The following is a 20,900-nucleotide window of genomic DNA, read 5'->3' on the forward strand; positions in this document are numbered from 1 at the left end:
TCTTATTTTATAGCCATCTAAGTTGGTGGCCATCACAGCCTCTCGTGGGAGCAAATACCATAGTTTAGCTGTGTATGGTGTGTGAAGGAGTGCTTTCTCCTTCAACATTCAGCTTCAGTGGTTGTCCATCAGTTCTTCTGAGTAGGAGTGGGGGGGGGGATTCTAACCACTTTCTCCACACCCTGCATACATTTTCACACTTCAACCATGTCCCCTCTTGCTTTTTCTCGAAACTAATCTTTCTTCACCGGGGAGTTTCTCCACTGCTTTTCTTGATAATTTTGGTTGCCTTTTTTCTGAACCTTTTCCAACTCTACAGTTATCCTTTTTGAGGTGAAGTGACCAGAAACGGTACACAGTATTCCAAATAAGCATATGATTTCTCGCAGTGTTTGATAACTGGAAGAAATCTTGGAGGTACACAGACGAGAATGAGGAGATAAGTGAGTATTCTCTAGGAATGCAGGAAAAGCAGGCTTGCTTACTTTAAAGATAAAAATTCATGAAGGAAGAAAACTTCTGGCCGATCAGGTTTGAAGCCAAAGGTAGAGGTTACAAACTAGTGGATAGCATCCCTTCCCCCGCCCCCTTTTCTGGATAAAGAAGCATTTTAAGCATTTGCTTTGCTTCATTGCCTTTTTCAAGATAATGCCTCTGAGTGGAATTCACTGTGACATTCTTCTAAGTATGGCAAGCTGAAATCTCCCTCTTCTGCCCCCTGTTCTTGGGATTCTCCCCCACCCCACAAAATTCCCAGTTTTGGGGGGATGCTGAGGGGAGTAGGAGGGGAAAGTACCCTTGCACAAGTCGAAGTCCTTGTGCAAGGCTTCAATGGATGGGGCTGGTTAAATGAATTGCACCCTCTTGTCTTTTCTGCTTCAATAAACTTTGATAGAATAGAATGCTAAAAGGTAGATTTGGTAGTACCTTGATTTAAAAATTGCTTACATAAAATGGTTAGCATAAAGCTCTAGCTCATTCTTTTCCTGTCCTCTGCAACGGGACGACAAAATTCTAACAAGTCCAACATGTGATGGCCCTAGATAAGCAAGTTATTGATATGATTATACAGGTCCAAGCCTTGGTTGTGGTGGGTGGATTAATAATTGCATGTTTCTAACACTTTTTTGGGTTCGGGAGAAGCATGCACATGTGTAAATTGTATGTGATGTTTGCCTTGTGCTGACCTTAGATGCATGCTCTTAAAATGCAAAAAGCAGCAGCACGTAACACTGTGCGGAGCTACATCTCTACCACCACTTGAAGTACTTGCTTTTATGTGGAGGCTGTAATATTTTGCACACTTGGGAGTAAATCCCATTGAATTCGACGGTAGCTGTGAATAAGCATGCGTTTGATTGAGTGGCACTTGATACCAAACTACAGATGATAAGTTCTTGTTCAGTCATTCATGCTTGCCTGTTTGGCTGTTGAAGGGTGAATGCTTTAGTAGGTCAGTGGGAGGGAAATTTGCTCCCCATCTTAGTAACATACAGTCATACCTCGGGTTACAGACGCTTCAGGTTGTGTTTTTTCAGGTTACGGACCTGCCGAAACCCGGAAGTACCGGAATGGATTACTTCTGGGTTTCAGGGGTTTGCGCATGTGCAGAAGCGCTGAATCGCAACCCGAGCGCATGCAGACGTGCCGCTGCAGGTTGCGAACGTGCATCCCACATGGATCACGTTTGCGACCTGAGCGTCCACTGGAAAGGATAATTTAAATGATTATACTAAACTTAGACCTTTTCTTTCAGTGAATTATAATACAGTAAAGCTGTTAGATATACAGAGTTGTCCACAAGGCTGTTCTGTTTGCAAAACCTGTAGTAGCTGGTGTGGCAGTGTGGGTGGGGCTGTGCTGCTCCCAGTGCTTCATTGCTGCTGGTTACTTAGAGGGGCGGGGCAGTGGAGAGCTTAGTGGTGTACAGGTGCAACATTAGAGGCAATCCTGCCATGCTGAGCTCTCCAGTGCCTTGTCTCCCCCCTCTCAATAACTGGCAATGATACCTGGCATTGGGAAGATGGCTTAACAGCGCATTACTACCTGTTCTGCCTTGCTAGATGCTACTGGACTTAACTGTTCTATTAAACATTAATGCATGAAATCTAACTTAAAGAAGCTTGTAAAAAATAAGTAACTCTTGATAAACTTAGTCAGGGTACAAAATTTCTTAACTGATGTTCTTGCGTGCATGTCCAGTAATACAGTTTGGCTACATTATGAACATGAATTAACTCGAGTTCTCTTTACAAACTAACTTCATTTTTCAAAACGAGTTGTGTTCAGACAAGTGTTTCTGAAAGTTTTATAACTAGGTTTAAAAGCAATAGCTGCCCTTGTATAAACATTGGCATTACTTTTCTGGCATTTGTGTATGTCTGCTTTGGGCATGCTGTATTTAGACGATGGAGTCTGTTAACTCTTACAAAAACAGTTTAATGTTGAATGAGTTTCCTGTAAACTATATTGCCAAGCTGGGGTCATGATTAACCTAGTTTCATTGACATTGTTATTAATAGTTATTTTTCAAGCTGTCCAGTATTCTCACACACACATACTTCTCTGTACTGATTTAATGACAGAGTACAGTACTAGGAACGTGGGGGATGTATTGTGTTCCTATTACATAGCAATAGTATTTCTTCAGAAGAGCCCAGGTTAGGCTGAGAGGTAGTGACTGGCCCAATATCACCTAGTGTGAGGATCACCAACCTGGTGCCTGTGGCTTACTCACAAAGGTCTTCATTCATTTTACCTGTGGGTGCTGTGTTGGTGACCCTGTATGATGCGGGAGATGGGAATGGCAGAGTGATGCAAAATAACTGCTGGAACTAGAAGGGCCTGCACTGTTGCATTCTGGTTGGTTTGGAAGGATGTTTGTGGGTGAGAGAAATGGCAGGGCTGGTTTTCCTACTCGCCTTATGGCCCAGCTTGCTTGCTTGCTTGCTGCCTACCAGCCATGTGGAGCTGGCAGCAAACACTTGCCTCCTCCCATAAAGGAGCTTGCACTTCACTTATGGAAATATTCAATTGGGCTTTACTTCACCTGAGCTCTATAGCATTGCAGATTAAAATGAAAAATGATTCGTTATGAAAGGCTATCCTTTTTATTACCCTGTTACAGACACACGAGGTGCACAGTCTTTCTTTGTTCAAGAAACAGAAATGTAGAAACTATAAATAATTAAAAAGAAGGAAATAGCTTATGATGAGCTTTAGTAGGTAAATCCTGTCAGGTAAATTCTCATTTAAATTCCCCCCCACAAAGCTTTTCTGATATCGTTCTCCTAGAAGCATACTTCCTTGTGGGTTTTTTAAGTATTGAAAGGCCAACATCTACTTTTCTGCTGTATCAACACAAAAGCAATTGTAGCTGGTCATTATGGTGAGGAGTGTCCTAGCCCTCAAGTCTTACTTATGTCAACTCAAAGCTCTTTAAAGTTATAACTGACAAAGCAGTGTTGGTCTAAACCAGGCACCCCCAACCTGCGGCCTTCCAGATGTTTTGGCCTACAACTCCTATGATCCCTAGCTAACGGGACCAGTGGTCAGGGATGATGGGAATTGTAGTCCAAAACATCTGGAGGGCCGAAGGTTGGGGATGCCTGGTCTAAACACTTGGGTTTTTGTCTTTACAAGGCTTAATATTAAACACTGTCCTCTCCCTCAAAAAATAATAATAAAAAAAAAAAATGAAGAGCAATTCTAATAAAGAGGAAAAAGAGGAAGTTGCTGCCCATGCATTGATGGTGAATTAGAATACAAATTGTAATAGTAAGTCTCCCTTTGCCCAAGATTTTTGTGGCTAGTAAAGAATGAATTAATCTTCTGACCCCTAGGGAAATTGGTGGAAAAGCTCATCATATGTTGTGTAGCACAGTCTACTAGTTATTCCAAAGTATCTCCAGCCATTTACTTTGTTTTTCATTATTTCTATTTTCTAAATTACCCCAGAAGCCCAGTCCAAACTGTGCTCTTCTCTTGCTTCATATTCTGCTTCTGGCTCAGCTTGCAGTCTGCTTGTTGGTGGCAGAAATGAGGCAGAAGCATTCTAGCAGCCTTTATAAATTTTCTTTAAAGAAAATAATGCTTAAGTCTCCTTCCTTTGCTTTGCGCAGACATAGGCAGCCCTATAAATTATCTGCTGCTATAACATAACCATATTTTTGTGTTCCATGAATGTCAAAGTGATGTGTAACAGCTGCATTTATTTCTGCTTATTGTTGAAGGATTCCCGAAGGGTACTACGTTAGTTTATATCTCTGTGTGCTTTTCAATATGCTAACATTTCTTCTACAAATATAAGTTTAAACATTAATCTTTTTAAGTGGATAGGGCTTGTATCTGACACGACACATCACCTTTAAGGCAGTATTTTAAAATTACGAGTTTTTATTTCAAATCTTTCACCTGCTGGTTATGTCGAAAATATATACATTGTATGAGCTGTCCCGGAAAGAAAAAATGTATGGTGAAATGAGACTTGGTAGTTATATGGCTGGTTGGCACCTCGATACCAAACTTCAACAATACTTGCTGAAAGAGCTCTTTCCAGAGGAGGCTAGGTTGTATAGTTGTTCGAATAGTTATTTTTCTTTGCTTTGCTTGCAAATGAGGTTTTCTGGCCATTTCGGCAGTCACAGGCTGTACCTCCTATGGTGCCTTTGTGAGGTCACAGTAAATACGCCTTCAGAAATCCACAGTGCACAAGAAACTGTTTTCTGTTCCTGCTCAGTTCCTGTTTACACTTGCTCAGCCCTCTCCTACACTGAACACACACCTCTGAAACATGCCCATACTTTATTAGATGCCAGGACTGGACATCCACACTCCCATCTATTCTTAACAATGACCTGCTTTCTGAGCAAATAAAGTTGCAGCTAATAAAGGTATTTCCCATTGGTGGTGTGACTATTTTGTGCTCCTGTCTTTTTGAAAAATGTCATATCTATTCTGTGTTATGCTTTACCCCTACAGCAGCCACTTTGTGTGACTGGTGCCCATGGCACTTGCTCAAAATTCCAAATTTGCTTATTTGTCCCCAAAAGGCTGGTAGCTCCAAAGGAAGGGGGGATGTATGGTAGGCATGTTGAAGTGGTGACATTCTTGTCTCTCTACTGTAGACTTATGCAGAGAGCCCTTTTGTCAGCAGTAGTATAAAATAGCGAGCCTTGGCAGCATATAGGTCAAACCTTGTTCGGTTAGTACCTTGTATGACCTTTGTTTAAGCTAACACCACTTTCAGGCTCAATTCAGGGCATGTTTTAACCTTAAAAGTCTTCCACAGTTTAAATCGAGGGTACCTGAAGGACTGCATATATACATGTGCCTACCAGTACACTCAATTCTTTAAGACCTTGTCCGGGTTATTTGATTTAAAAATTAGATCGGTTGTGGATGGATGTTACAGAGGTGAGAATTTGCATTTGGCTAATATTAAGGTTCTAGCTGTTCCTGGCGACTTCTTTTCACCTTGCCTCTCCCTCCTCCCAGGTTTTCTGTCTCTGCGTACCTTATTAGCAAAATACGTGCACCAAAATGTCAATCATAAATTGTTCGCCTTTCCTTTGCAGATCGTGAGGACCAATCAATTCTTTGCACGTAAGTAAATATATTTTGGAGCTTAGCTTTGTTCTGTGATAGTGTGATTACTATTTGTCAGATTCACAGGGTACAGGGGCTCCTAAGATGAGTTACACAAGAGTTAACATTTAACTTTATTCACTGAACAATCTCATGGGTGGCAGAGATCATTATTACCAAACTGTACTGCAGTTCCTTTGCAGGAGGCCGGCTGTGGCATTCCTGCCTTAGTAGGAACTGGATCTAGTGTGTCCAGTGCCTTCATGGAGGTGAGCTTGGAACTAGGAACTTCACAGTTCACTGCTTGCTCTCACAACTGTTATTCTAGCTCCTGTTGCGAGCCAACTCTTGCTGCTGCTTGCTACCATGGCTTTAGGATGGATTAGGCGAGGCATAGGCAAACTTCGGCCCTCCAGATGTTTTGGACTACAATTCCCATCATCCCTGGCCACAGGTCCTATTAGCTAGTAACCCCACTTCACACTATCTGCGCCATTCACATGGTCGCCAAGGCGGTCACTGTCTTTTACCTCAAAACATCTTTCATTCATAATTCACAGATTCATAAGGAATACAGAAGTCAAGAGGCAAAGGCACTGAAGATACAGGGGGAGATGAGAGGACTAATGAGGTCTTCAGTCTGTCTTCTGAGGATCAGAGAGTCATTTGTCACATAATAAAACCAATGAAAAATGTAAAAGTTTTGGGTTAGTCAGTGGGAACCTCATACGTAACTAATAAGTTAATATCAGTGAACATATGTCTCCGGTATATAACAAGTCTATTTGGCAGTGAAATGTGAAAATCCAACATCAGTCATGGAATGATCCAAAAGTGTTCTAAAGGCCAGGAGTGTGTGTGTCCTCTTTCATCAAGTATTCCTATTCCAGGAAATCTTGTATAGTTCACCATCTGGCAACAATACACTATTGGGGGGTGGGCAGAGAATTAACTTCTTTTTCAGCTTTGCAGCCACTGCTTATAAAGAGAATAGAACCTACACTTGACACGTTGAATACCTTCTTAAAGTTATGCTTTTTTTCTTTTCATATATGTGCAAGCTGAATGGACCATATGAAACTGATTATAAAATAGCAGTAATTTGGATATTGTACATGAAGTATTCAACACCCTTTAGCTAGAACCTTTAAATTCTGTTACTCCACAAAGCATAAGGAAACTTGGGGCTCTTTCTCAAGTGACTACTTCATATGCAGCAATACATATTCATGTTTGAAGAAGTCTTATATCGGGCAACTTGGGAATGGTTGTGCAAATTTATATACTGTTCCAGGAGATTCCTTTTTTGGTTCTCATCGTGTATATCACTGTCTCATCTTTCCTTTTTCCTAAGCAATTGAAACAGGCGTGACAAATGTTTTGATTCTTGCTCTGCTTCAGTTGTCAATCTTAATGGGGCAGGACAAGATTCTTGGATCACAGCATCCTAAGTTGAGTGGTGAGGGAGACTCAAATGGTGTTTCCTGAGTGGCGGAGGTGACTTCAGATAGAATTGTAGAATTGGAAGGGACCATGAGGGTCATCTAGTCCAACCTCCTGCAATGAAGGAGTGTTTTGTCCAAGGTGGGGCTTGAACCCACAACCCTGAGATCGAGTCCCATGCTCTACTGACTGAACTATCCCAAACTCACTAGAGTTTTCGTTCTTTACCGTTGGGTGACTGACGAGTGCTTTTAGAAGTTAGCTCGGAATGTCTGGTTTTCATTATTTAAAATCCACCATCCAAGTTCTTACTGAAATACCTTTAGTGTATATTCAGTTGGAATAGCAAGCTGCCTCATTGACAGGGAGAGTTCTTTCAGTGAGAAGTGCTCTCAGTAACAAGTGTATCTGCTGTACAACAGTGGCTTTACATAAAACTCACTACTGAACAACTCAATTCAGCATCTTTTCACATCTCGGGAACCAGAAAGTACCTTGCAGTTGTCCAAACCTGGCATTAATAAAATTATCCTAGACATTAAGTTGTAGTGAAAGCCTGATTGTTGTTTCTCTTCTACAAATCTAGCTTTAAATTATGTGTGTTCTTGCAGAGGTGAATCAGGTGCTGGGAAAACAGAAAACACCAAGAAAGTCATTCAGTATCTTGCACATGTTGCTTCCTCTCATAAAGGAAGAAAGGACCACAATATTCCTGTAAGTTTTACATGGTATTTCCTTAATTTGTAATTGTTGTATTATGTAAATAGGGTTAATGCCTTGCTTTGAAGTCTGCTTCCGAGACCCTGTCCATGATAAACAAGCGTTGAAAAACAGGCCACTTAAAGTTGGAATCAGTTTGTAAGCACTGCTGTTTGCTTCATTATCCATTCAACAAAGAGCTTGCTTTAGTTTAAAGGAATAGCCACCTAATAGTTGTGTTACAATTGCTCTCTATTAGAAGTTACAAAGAATAAACAGTTGGATGCCAGCTTGGTAGATTTCAAATTGCTATGTGTACATAACAACCCTCTTGCTGTTACAGTTGTCTTTGGAAACAATTCTGTAAAATCCAGTATGTGTGTGTTGATAGAATGAATTCTTAAAATAGAAATATGTATTGTACAATACACCGTTGGCATTAGTTTTTGTGGTGCCATATGCTAAGTTCTATAGCAAAGCAAAACATGTTCTTGAATGAAAATTCATTGCCCCACTTTTGTGCTCTCTTGGATATTGCAATGTCTCCTTAAGTTCTTGCTGTTAGCATAAGGATTTTTGTGATGTATATTTGAGATGTAAGGAGGCCTTCAAGTGATCCTGTACCAGATATATCTGCTATTGCTTTTAGTGTGCAGCTGGCTGCTATTCCTCTAGATGGAGATGTGCCCTGTAACTGGGGACTAAAAATTTTAAAGTCTTTGGGCATTTAATAGATATAAATCCTAGGAGTCTGTTAACTCTAGCACAGGTAACTTTTAAGTTTTCAGTTCCAGGAACCACTTTTAACCCAAATATGCATTTGGGGACCCATTTCTTAAATTTTGCCATATATTTGCATCCTAATAGTCCCACATTGAATCAGGACACAACACACTAGTGGGTCCCAGCCCACCACTTGAAGACCAGTACTTGAGCATACCCCCAAAAATGGAATCCAAGGAAGGATTATTCATGGAACTGTCTTGGATCTCAAAGGCTAGCAATGAGTTTTGTGGAGCAAAATCTACAGCAAGATGAAGTATAGGACATAAAACCAGTCCCTTCCTCTGTTGCTGGGGTTTAGTCCCATACCAGAATGGTATCTGAGTTAACACTTTTCATGTTGTTCATGCGAATGAATGGTTGATTAACCCTTTTTGGCAGAAGAATAATGAATTTGGGATGGTGTTGCAGTTGGGCACAAAACATACCCTCTATCCCTGGCAGTCCATACCTTGGTTTCCACTAGTTCTGGTGGTATAGGTTTGTGTGTACACTGTATGTATGCACATGCAGATCAGATGTACCTTTCCTGTTTTATGGGGAAGTGAGAAATGGAACACCATTAAATCACCTCTGAAGACACTGTGGAGGCATACCGCATTCTGTAGCTTTAGAACTATTAAGGTATTTAGTTGCTACCCTTTAATTCTGCAGCTTGCAACAATTAAGCATCTGTTTGTGTAACTTTCACCTGAAAACTCTCTACTGTTGCCTTCCGAAACGTTTTCTTGCTTTGACAAACAATTGTAGACCACGGTGTTCTTCTTTAAACTGCTATTGCCTTATAGCTGTGGAGAAGGCACCATGTTTTGCAACATGGGCTTTATCTGCCCACAATATTCATTTTATAGTGCAATATAAATGTACTTGAGTTGTCTAATTGATGTCATAGAAGCACAGGATTGAATTTTTCACCATTGGTCTTAGCTGTGTTGCTTTCTATGAACCAATATTTGACATTGCATCTTTAATAAATAGGTTTTATTTAGAATACCTTGTGTGGATAATCCAATTTTGATAAAAGGCATTATGGATAAAGAAAACTACATCTCAATTTGTTGGGTTTTGGAAATTTTTTGTGTGGCACGGTACCCATATGTAAACTTTGGCAATTTGTGTGCTACCGTATCCCAAGTTTGGGAAATACTCTAGAGTGATACAGTGTTCTGATTCACATAAGGAGTTCTACACGTTGGTGTTGTGTTTTCTTCCGAGTTAGGAATTCCCCTGCATGTGCAAAACATTGCACACATCGTCTCACAAAAGATAAGAGCAGCTCTTGCATGCACACATCTGTATGCATGTTGGAGGCCCTGAATGCACATCAGGCCTGTTGAATCCTGGCAAAGGAAACTAAATACACTGCCTAAAGACTTCTATGTGATCCAGAAAATTAAAATTCTAGGTGCGGGTTTTTTTTTGGTCAGAACCTTTTGGAAACATTGTATTTAATTAAGTCTTGAGAGCGTACAGTGTCTATTGTATTACCAATCTATACCTTTTCTAAAAGAAGCCAGTATCAGACCTGGAGTCATGAAATAAGATTAAAAAGTACTTTTAGATCTTCAGCTTTCCTTGAATGAAGTTCATATTTAATTCTATTTGGCTAAAATTTAGCTGTTGCCACAATGACCATAGTGGCTAAAGAAAATATACTAGCATGTATATGAGAGTGAAAACTTGGTGATGGATGGGAAGGCAAGGTCAGATTTGCTAACATGTAAATTTGTTTGTTTACAACAAACAGCCCGAGTCACCTAAGCCAGTGAAGCACCAGGCAAGTGTCTTTTTTATGCTTCTAAACTTTATATAGGCTTAATCATTCTTGTTTTACATTTTTAGGAGACTACCTGTCAACATCCAATATAAGTATACAAGTAATTTCTGGTACAGGCATGCAGCTAAGAGTAAACTTCATTATTGCACATGTACAGAAACACCGATATAATTGTCCTTTGAGCGTGCATATCAGTCAGTGTAACTGACTAAGTAGTCAGGCACAGATTCTCCCAGATTGTTGGGCATTATTGTTCCATATTTTGCTGACTATATGGGGAAGCAGGAGTGTTTTAGTGCTGGTATGCCTAGAGATTTCCTGCGGCTCAGGCTAAATCTGAACTGCAGTCGCCCTAGGGCTGGTACAGTAAACTCTGACTGCATAGATTCTTAGTTCTAGAGGCCAGTGAGGAAAGAGGGCATGCGAATCCCAGGACTGATTGTTCTGGATTCTTCTTTCTCCCCATTCTTTTTTGACTCAAGCTGTCACCTGCGTAATTAAATAAGTGACCTATTACTTCCTGTATAATGTCTTGAAGTGATGCCTTGTACTATGTACAGGTGTTGAAGTTGAAACTAAGATTTTTTGAATGAGTAGGAGTTCGCTGTGACTCTCTTGGCATGTGGATTTTAGGAGCAGCCTAAGTACTGCTGAAGGTTGAACCACCTATGGTTTAGTATGTGGTTGGCTGGTTAGCTATTTGGTCCAATATGTGACCTTCAGCAACTTTGGTTGTATTAGCAAGGGAAAGGGTAATACTGTTTACTTTCTATGAAAAAGCATACAAACAGATTCTGTTATAGCTCTTCCCTCTATAACCCTTATGAGCCACTGCTTAATCAGTAGGAGAGCTTGAATGACTTCTTATCCATAGACTAGGGTAACTGGAGAATAACTCTTCGAGTGCAGAGCAAAACATGGATGGATCTTCTTGATGATCCAACCAGATTAAACAAGATAAAAGTTTTTGCTACCTGGTGTCATATTCATCAGGTTTATTTTATACTGTGAAGTTGAAGAAGGGTCTGATAACAGATTTTCTATATTAAGAAGATGAGTAAACTCTCCTATAGGAACCCAATAAAGCCATTTTGTATTTTTAATCCCAGTGTGTTTCTGTAGGTTTCATAAGTTCATAACCATTAACATTCTGTTTCATTGTCATTTTGAACTGCAGAGTGGATCCCTGTTGTATGTGAGTAGCATGTAGCTCTTCTAGCTTCTCACCCCGCTCTCAAAATGAGTCAAATCACAGGGATGCTGAGAGCAAAGCCTCTCTTACCTATCATTACACTGTTGATTTGCATGAATATATTGCATGTTACCACACCTTCACAATATTTTGGATGCTTTTTCCAAGATCTCCCTGAATTTATGTATGAAAGCCAATGTAGATCTAGCCTTTGGTTTCAAGCTTCTGTGATACATTGCAGAATAGGATGGTGGTCTCCATATGCCTCTTGTCTGTTTCCTCACATGGGACTGATGCATGACACCAAGACAAGTGTGCCAGGCATTTTAGGGCCATAAGTAAGAATAACTAGGAAACCTATTTTGAAGTGTTTCTATCAGGGATTAGGAACCTGTAACACTCCATGTTTGCTAGAGTCCTGTCATCCCTGACCATGTTGGCTGGGGCTGATGGGACTTGGGAGTACACAAGATATGGAGGGCTACCAGTTCCTCATTTCTGTGTTATAGGCAAGCAATTGTACAAACCTCAAGATCTGACTTCATAGAGACTAAAATAACAGATTAAACCTGTTGTATCGATCAGACACTTGGGGTTGCAAATGAATGTCTCTCTTCAGTGAAGTCTGAAATTTGATTTTGCTTGCTGAGAACAGCTAAAGGCACACTATGCTAGTGTGCTTGGACTGTAACAGGAGGTAGCATCAGTATTCCATGAAATGATTTATCTTGGCTTATTTCAGTTTCTTGTAACTGTCCAAACTGAGATAAACTCCGTTCTTGACTAGATGTATTCCTGCAGACTCCATAGAGCTCATTTCTGCAGTTCATATTGTTTACAAACAATTTATGACCTTTTCTGCTTGTCAGATGTGTGCTCACTTGAATTGACTCTGGACTAGCTGTTTGAGCCCCTATTACTTGGTTTCTGTCTTTTGTTTTGTTTTTGTGCTTTTCAGTGCCCATTGAAGGCATTTTGCTGGATAATCTCTTAGGAAGGAGGAACTAGCAAGAACCTGCCATGTAGAGTTAAGATTCAAAAGGCAACAATATGTGTCTTTCCTGTATGAAAGGTTTTTTTTTTATCGTGGATATCAACCAGCCTTGCACTTCCTCTTACTATAGACAGAATGGTGTAGTCTTAGTTAAACATTTAGAAAAAGCATTTTGAAATTACGTTACATTCTTCTGCATATACAGGGTGAGTCCTTTAAAAGAGGCCCCGTGGATACAGAGTACACATGTTCTATGGGGCCTCTTTTAAAAGACTCATCCTGTATAAAGCTCACTTGTTTAACTCCAACAGGAGAGTTAAGCACTTGCTTCTCTGAAACCAGTGAGTGTTTGATGTTAGCTGGATAAGCAGAGAATGTTCAGTCAAGAAACTAAGCGGTAATTCTGTTCAGATAATGCACTTCTAAAAAGGTACTATACAAACATTAACTAACAGTAGGCAGAAATCTTTAACGTGTGTATATATATATATATATATATATATATATATATATATATATATATGCAGGTTTTGGTGTCCTCGGGTGTCTTCCCGTGTAAAAGATGGGGTGTCTAGGCGACGTTTCGACGAGGTCTCACTCGTCATCTTCAGGCTGGTGCTTTCGGCTTCTTGTTACTGGAACAGAGCAGGATCTCAGTGTTTGAGTTCCTATAAATACTGTTGAGGAGGTGTGGTGTATAGCTTCCAATGTTCTGGGCAGAGAGGAAGTTCCCAGGCTAGTGTGCCTTTTCTTCTTTTGTTCCTTAATTACTTGAGGGATATCTTGAGTGATTTCTTGAGTGATATCCTGAGTACCACTTAGGTGGGTCATTAGGTGTGGATTAGTTGCTAAGGCCTTTGTGTCTTGACCTCTTGAACTTTGTGAAGAGTTTTTCTGAGAAGATGGCTGTACTGCACTTAGTTGTGCTCTGGCTTGGCTTCGTGTATAGGGGCGAGCTGTGGTTTTGTGGCCTGTGCCAGCCAGATCTGTGTAGGGATTGCAGGGGGGTGCAGCATCCGGAGGTGCCACCATGGTTTGGCTACTGGATGGTGTCTGTAATTTATCTGTGGAGAGGGTCTGGGTTTGGGTCTGGTGTGGTTGATTGGTGATGGCGTTCTGTGTGCCTCTGGCTCTGGTGTCAGTTTTTGTGGGGAGGGCTAATTTCCAGATGTCTGGCAAGCGGGATGTGTCGTCACGCTTGTTCATGTTGTGAGGGTGTTTCTCTATCTCGATGGCTTCCATGATTATTCTCTTGTGGTGATGTTCCATGTTAAAGAGCAATTTGGAATCTGCAAAATTAATTTCGTGTCCTGTTTCTTTCATGTGGAACATCACCACAAGAGAATAATCATGGAAGCCATCGAGATAGAGAAACACCCTCACAACATGAACAAGCGTGACGACACATCCCGCTTGCCAGACATCTGGAAATTAGCCCTCCCCACAAAAACTGACACCAGAGCCAGAGGCACACAGAACGCCATCACCAATCAACCACACCAGACCCAAACCCAGACCCTCTCCACAGATAAATTACAGACACCATCCAGTAGCCAAACCATGGTGGCACCTCCGGATGCTGCACCCCCCTGCAATCCCTACACAGATCTGGCTGGCACAGGCCACAAAACCACAGCTCGCCCCTATACACGAAGCCAAGCCAGAGCACAACTAAGTGCAGTACAGCCATCTTCTCAGAAAAACTCTTCACAAAGTTCAAGAGGTCAAGACACAAAGGCCTTAGCAACTAATCCACACCTAATGACCCACCTAAGTGGTACTCAGGATATCACTCAAGAAATCACTCAAGATATCCCTCAAGTAATTAAGGAACAAAAGAAGAAAAGGCACACTAGCCTGGGAACTTCCTCTCTGCCCAGAACATTGGAAGCTATACACCACACCTCCTCAACAGTATTTATAGGAACTCAAACACTGAGATCCTGCTCTGTTCCAGTAACAAGAAGCCGAAAGCACCAGCCTGAAGATGACGAGTGAGACCTCGTCGAAACGTCGCCTAGACACCCCATCTTTTACACGGGAAGACACCCGAGGACACCAAAACCTGCATTCCTGTACCCGTGAAAATCTACGAAAGCATATATATATATATATATATATATATATAAAATTGGGACCAAACAAAACCAATCGTACTGTGAAATATTGGTATTTCAAAGCAGTTGAATGGAGGCCACTTACTGTTAGGTAACCTAGGTTCATACGTTTTCTACAAACAAGATTGACTGGAAAAAGCAGACCTATTAGTGGTGCTAATATTAATTTTGCAATTATATTACAGATACAATTCCACTCTGCCACACACCTTTGCTATCCAAGACATGGCAGCAAAATCTCATCTTTCACCAACTTGACTCCTCATTGGGCTAATGGATACACACAGGTGTTAACATGGACAGCAGTGGGAAAAGAATTCTCCCAGACATGTCTGAGCTTTCAACTCAGACTTAAAAACCTTTCTAAAAAACTGCAAAATGAGTTGTGTGTCCTGTGCTTGTAGCTGAAATACTGTTTCACCTCAAGTTTGAGAATAGCCAGAGCTAAGGCAACACTGCTCACTTCAGTCTAAAACAATCCTATAAGTTTTGTTTAGATGTGGGAGCAGAAATCTGTGCTGCACAGATGATTAGTTAAAATGATAAATGTCTACTTCACAAAGTTTTTTAAAAAAATCTTTATGCATTACTAATGTATACTTTGTCAGGCCATTTAGCTGCCTCAGATACTGATCTCAGTGGAAGAGGGAGCATCATTTTTGTCTTCAAAAATTGCCTGAAAGGTGGCAGTTTGTCAACCCTGTGCTTTATCCATTAGCCCTAACGTAAATTGTATCTATTTCTTTAGTTTTTAATACCATATTTTCCGACTTTTTTTATGATGTCATCCATCTCAACTGTTAACAGCATTAAGCATATTTTGAAGATGCTGTATTGAGAAGACATATGGGGTCAAGGCAATTGAAAATGGAAACCACACCTGGGAAATTGTGCTGCTCTTGGATTGGAGATGCCTAACTTTGTGTTTGTGTCTGTGGTTTGTTGTTTTTTTCCAGGGTGAACTGGAACGTCAGCTTCTACAGGCCAATCCCATTTTGGAATCCTTTGGGAATGCAAAGACTGTGAAAAATGATAATTCCTCTCGCTTTGTAAGTTTTTAAATTTTAAATTTAAACCAAACAACCTTAATTAAATGCTAAACTATTTTTTCTAGGCAGATCTACTCTTAAGAAACCTGTTGAAATGCAGTATTTCTTCTCTTCAGGGAGCGGAGAATCCCCCCTCCACTAATCTTGGTCTTCAATGCCCAGACTTACACTGGGAGCAACCAAATTTGCATTACAAAGATACATAACACTTGGGCCAAAACAAATCTTGATTCAGGTGCATGAAATTTTAGATCATTTTTCTGAGTATATTCCAGCCCTTGTATATTCTCAGATAAGTACCAGTGTCTGTGCCAGTTACTAGTCTAACAGTGCAGTCCAATACATGCCTAGTTAGAAGTCCAGCTGACTTGAATGGAGCTTACTCTGCAGTGACTGGGTGTAGCATTGCAGTCTAAATGAGTCCATCCCCTGTTGTGTTGGTGTAAACATGCCTTGGATAAATAAGCGGTTCACTCCCAATTAAGTTCCATGTTTACCAGTGTGAGCTCATTGGGTGACCTTGAGCCAGTCACACTCCCTCTCATCCTAGCCTTCCTCAGAAGGTGGTTGAGAGGATAACAATTGGGATGAGGAGGAGCATGTACACCACCCTTGGCTCCTTGGACAATATAAAAGGCGGGGCATAAATGTCATAACAAAATAAACAAAAAGGTTTAGCATTGTGACAAAGAGCACGAGCTGAGAGTCCCTAGTTAAAATCTTTTATCTCGGCTGTGAATTCACTGAATGACATTGCGAAACACATTGTGGCCTACATCCTTACAGCCAAGAGTATGTAAAAAAACAAATGAGAGGCCTTTTCTTGTAACTGGGTTGGGATGAGTTAGATCAACCAAATCTCAATCTGTCCAAAGTATGATGGCATTGCAGAGTAGAGTAGATGTAATTATGCTTCTTCTCAGACGTACTATCTGAAACCTAATGGTAGCTCCACAGATAGGACATTGACAAAAAGTTCGCAGGCTGCGCTGCTGTTTTGCTCAGTTTTTACAGGAGGCGCAAAGACGTGAATGCAGTAAAGTTTCTTTCCTGTAAAAGTCCTTAAGCATCTGTTTCCTATTACATTTTTCCTTTAAGTCTGCATTGATGTTGTGAACATAATCACTCCAATGGCTCTGGCACTATTTTTGTAATGAGTAGTTTAATGCAGTCCAGATGGTGATTTATTTTTGTATAGAAGTAATCTCCAGTAGTGAAGGTTTTTAAATTCTGATTTGATAAGAGAGAGTTTCTCCCCTGAAGGAGAAATGCTTTGTGAATTACCTTCACCTGATGGAAGTGTAGTAATAGTGATACACTAAGAAATACATTCAAACATTGATTTAATGGATGTAAAGGTAAAATGTAGCTGTAGTTGAGGGTATTGCTGCTTCTCTTCTCAGTTTAAATAAAATTGGATGCATTGAATTTGTAAGGTAGTAATTTCTTATCTGTTTTTTTCTACAGGGCAAGTTCATCAGAATAAATTTTGATGTTACTGGTTATATTGTTGGGGCCAACATTGAAACATGTATCCTGTTCTCAGTAGCTCATTTGATAAACTCTGATTATGGGGAAACCCAGCCAGATGGGCGGGGTACAAATAGATGATGATGATGATGATGATGATGATTTGGGAAACTGTATTGATGACTTGGTTAAAATACAGTAGACACTTCTTCAGTGGCTATGTTGGAGAACTTGGGGCTTATGCAGAGATGCACTTCCGTTACTGGTTTGTAGAATAAGCGCCAAATAGGCACGGACCTTAATATTGAGGAAATTCTGGTGCACACTCCTGACTTGCAAGGTACACAATTTTAAAAAATATGCCACAATAGGCTGGTCAACATTTATCCCAATTCTCAGTGCTGTATAGGCTCAGGTTCTGCTGAAGTAAATAAAGCTTCATCAGTTTGAGTCATCTGAAGACCAGGTTACAAGGCTGTGTTCTGTCTTGGTATACACTGAAACTGCACCTGGGTGATTTTGTTGCTGGGAAAATTACCAATGGACTAGATATGATAGGAAGTAATTAAAATGAGTAACTACTTTACAGCTTTTGTGGCTGGTATTGATCATTGCACAAAGGTCTGCAGTTCAGAATGCAGAAAGTGGAAGATTTAGCATGAAGTTCTTGCAACCATTTTGATTGCTTACCACATTTTCCTCAAATCTACATATGCTGCACTTCCAAATTCCCTACTTTTCCCTTTCTGAAATCCATTCAGCTGTTATAGCCAGCTTTAAATCAGTACACAAGCAAAATGCCAATTTCATGGTTGGAGACACGACACTTTTCAAAGCTCCCTGAAGTATGAACTTCCTAAGGGCCTCTAGATTCTATATTCAAGGAGCTTGCCATATGATTCTGTCAGCAAGTAAAAATGGCGCATCTGGGCTTCATGGACTCAGATGTATATCTTGCTCCTTTCTGTTGTGTTGAAATTCACTGTTGAAATGCACCCCTACCCAAAATGGCATATATATTTCCTACACAATACTTACCCTTCCCTTGATCATCATGCCTTATTTTTTTTAACACAACATGTTTTTGTTCTGCCTTATATTTCCTTTATAATACATACTTTTAAAATCTAGCTCCCTCAGTTGCTCTTTTCACATTCCCACTCTATTTTCTTCCTTCAACCTTCTTTAAAAAAACAATTTGTTGTTGTTGTTGTTGTTAGGCTCCAGGCAAAAACTTTCCTCTATAACCAGGCCTTTGGCCTTTAACTATCTGTGGCCTTTTAGAAGTTGGCGGAAATTTTTTAATGTATTTCTTTACCGCCTTAGTTTTAATGTCTCTATGTGGGGTTTTATTTTGTTGTTAATTTGGTTGTTGGTTGGTTGTAGTTCACTTTGGGTTGCCCTGGATGAGGCAGAGTGACTAACAAATTTAATAGATTATGATGATGATGATGATGATGATGATTAAAAATGTCACATTTCCTTCATTTTCTTCAAGTCTTCCCTAAAGTACGATTTACTCATAGCAGGGTTGTACGTCCAGAACTGCCTCCTCTGTTAGAGCTTAGCTCTGGAAGAGTAAGTAGTTTGAAAAAGGCCTGTGGCTATTGGCATATGCAGAGTGCATTTATATTGCCACTGAGCAATTGCAAGCAGGAATCATGGGTTGCAGAATCTTCCGAATCAGAGCCTGATGGCATTTCGTAGCCCAACCACAAGCAGTTCTCAGTTTATCCACAGCCTGGAAGCTCGGAGGGAGTTCACCACATACCAGGAGAACATTATCCTTCCTTTCAGTGACATCTCCGTGTCTCCCTCTAAGCTGGCTGTGAAGTAGTATTGCACTTCTGCTTAATTTATGGATTTTGCACTCTCTCTGTCTCTTTAAGACTCAAGGAAACAATTTTGATCGGATTTATTTATGAATAGTGCAGCCCGTGGTGGATGTAGCTCAGACTATTTGGAAGAAGCGTAGGACCTCTAATGGTTTTAGAGGTACTAATCTTGCACATCAAATTCTACGCTGAGAATTTCTGATGCTGATGAAGACACAGTGCAAAATAGAATGTGTGAAAAGAAATGGGGTGGGGGGGAATTGCTGTTGTTAATTAGGAGGAGTTTGTTTCCTTTTCACGGCAAAAATGCATAGTTGTCCATTAAAATCCTTAATTGCTCTGGCTCAGACCTACTAGAAAAGTCACGTGCTGTCCGTCAAGCCAAAGATGAGCGGACTTTTCATATCTTCTATCAGCTTCTATCCGGGGCAGGTGAACACTTGAAAGGTGAGTCAGTGCATTATTCTTTTGAATTTATTAGTTGCAGCGTTTAAACAGAAGCTGAATTGATTTCATGGTTTTACTGTCTTTTTGCATATGTGAAGGGCACAGATGGCTCTGTTTGTCAGGTCATTTGTACTGGCGCTGTCCAAGATACCTTGGATGAGTGATTCCTAAATAATGAACTCTGCAGCTAGGCTTCAGTTCGGTATTTGGAGTTAAGGTTCTGTGTTTGGAATGCTGCGGTGGTGCAGGCCTCAATGAAATCTGCATCACCCATATTAACAGATCCAGCAGACAATTGCAGTCTAAAGCTTAATAAAATTTATTGAGCCCTTGGCTGGACAGAAACATGTAAGCTTCAAGCCAGGCAGTTAAAGGAGTGCTGGCATCAGCTATCAAACTCACACTGGACAGAAGAGCACTCAAGCTGGGAATAGTGCCAAGGTGCTGTTGGTAGGCCAAAGCAGCATGGTATTTACACTTTAGATGAAGCACAAATTATTGTGAGAAGGCTTCCACTTCTTCTTGGGATCATCAGCCTTCCAGATGTAGATGTTCTTTGAGGATACTAATTTTTTACTTTTGTGTCTTCTGAAATATTGCTTGTCTACATTTGTCCTCTGGAAAGTTTTTGTTTGTGAAAATGAATCTGGGTTTTAAAATAGTTTATAAATACTAGGGAATTGGTCTCTGAACTCTTTAAACTTCGTCATTGTTAGAGAATAAAATACTGGCCTGCCATAACGTCTTGTATTGGCTTGCCATATGTCAGGAAAATTCCTGACATGTCCTGGTTTTGGGGTGTAAAAATGGTGCAGGGGGGAATTTTGCCAAATGGGCAAAATGTCAGGGGAAACATGGATGTATGGCAGCATGATGGGAAAAAGCAGTGGAAACAGCCCCAGAAGCTTAAAATCACTACTTTGGGGGGAGGTTTCCCCACAAAAGCTCTACAATTTGGGTTTGTTCCCCACAAAAGCCCAGCCACTTTGCAGATGTCAGGAATTTCCCTTTTCGAAATATGGCAACTTTAGGATTAAATGAATGGAGAGTTACTTTACCCAGTGTCTTGAAGAAACCTCTCTTGTGTTTTTCCTCCTCAATACAGCTGATTTACTCCTTGAAGGGTTTAATAACTACAGATTCCTCTCCAATGGCTACGTGCCCATTCCTGGCCAGCAAGATAAGGATAACTTTCAGGAGACAATGGAAGCCATGCATATCATGGGGTTTTCTCATGATGAAATCTTGGGTATGTTTGAAATGGCTTTGGTTTTTGAAGCGGGGAAATGTGTGTTTTTACACTTAAAACCTGTAGCTTTTTCATAGAAATGCAGAAAGTAAGTTCAGTATTGTATCAAGAATAGTGTGGCATCGCAGCTTAATAAACATGGTATATGGCTCTAAATATGGACTTGAAAGTGTGTACATAACGAGCAGTAAAATCTTAAAAAGTCAGAGACTTTTAATGGTCTGGGAAGGGCATTATGTAATTCATTAACACTCCAAGA

At 40.5% G+C, this 20,900-nt stretch overlaps 1 protein-coding gene across 4 annotated transcripts in view; it reads left to right on the plus strand.

Annotated features, from left to right (window-relative positions):
* Nucleotides 1-20,900, plus strand: part of MYH10 (myosin heavy chain 10) — a 74,564-nt gene that overhangs the window by 16,049 nt on the left and 37,615 nt on the right. For 2 of the 4 annotated variants that reach the window (XM_028717186.2, XM_028717185.2), the window contains exons 4-11: nt 5,577-5,604; nt 7,641-7,743; nt 10,259-10,288; nt 11,466-11,483; nt 15,548-15,640; nt 17,108-17,171; nt 19,294-19,392; nt 20,498-20,641. In XM_028717186.2, coding sequence (XP_028573019.2) covers nt 5,577-5,604; nt 7,641-7,743; nt 10,259-10,288; nt 11,466-11,483; nt 15,548-15,640; nt 17,108-17,171; nt 19,294-19,392; nt 20,498-20,641 — 579 coding nt within the window. The remainder of the gene's footprint in view (nt 1-5,576; nt 5,605-7,640; nt 7,744-10,258; nt 10,289-11,465; nt 11,484-15,547; nt 15,641-17,107; nt 17,172-19,293; nt 19,393-20,497; nt 20,642-20,900) is intronic. The other 2 variants (XM_077924324.1, XM_077924325.1) reach the window with 2 other exon arrangements.

This window comes from Podarcis muralis, chromosome 2 (genome assembly GCF_964188315.1).
Source record: "Podarcis muralis chromosome 2, rPodMur119.hap1.1, whole genome shotgun sequence".
In the NCBI taxonomy this organism is placed as follows: domain Eukaryota; kingdom Metazoa; phylum Chordata; class Lepidosauria; order Squamata; family Lacertidae; genus Podarcis; species Podarcis muralis.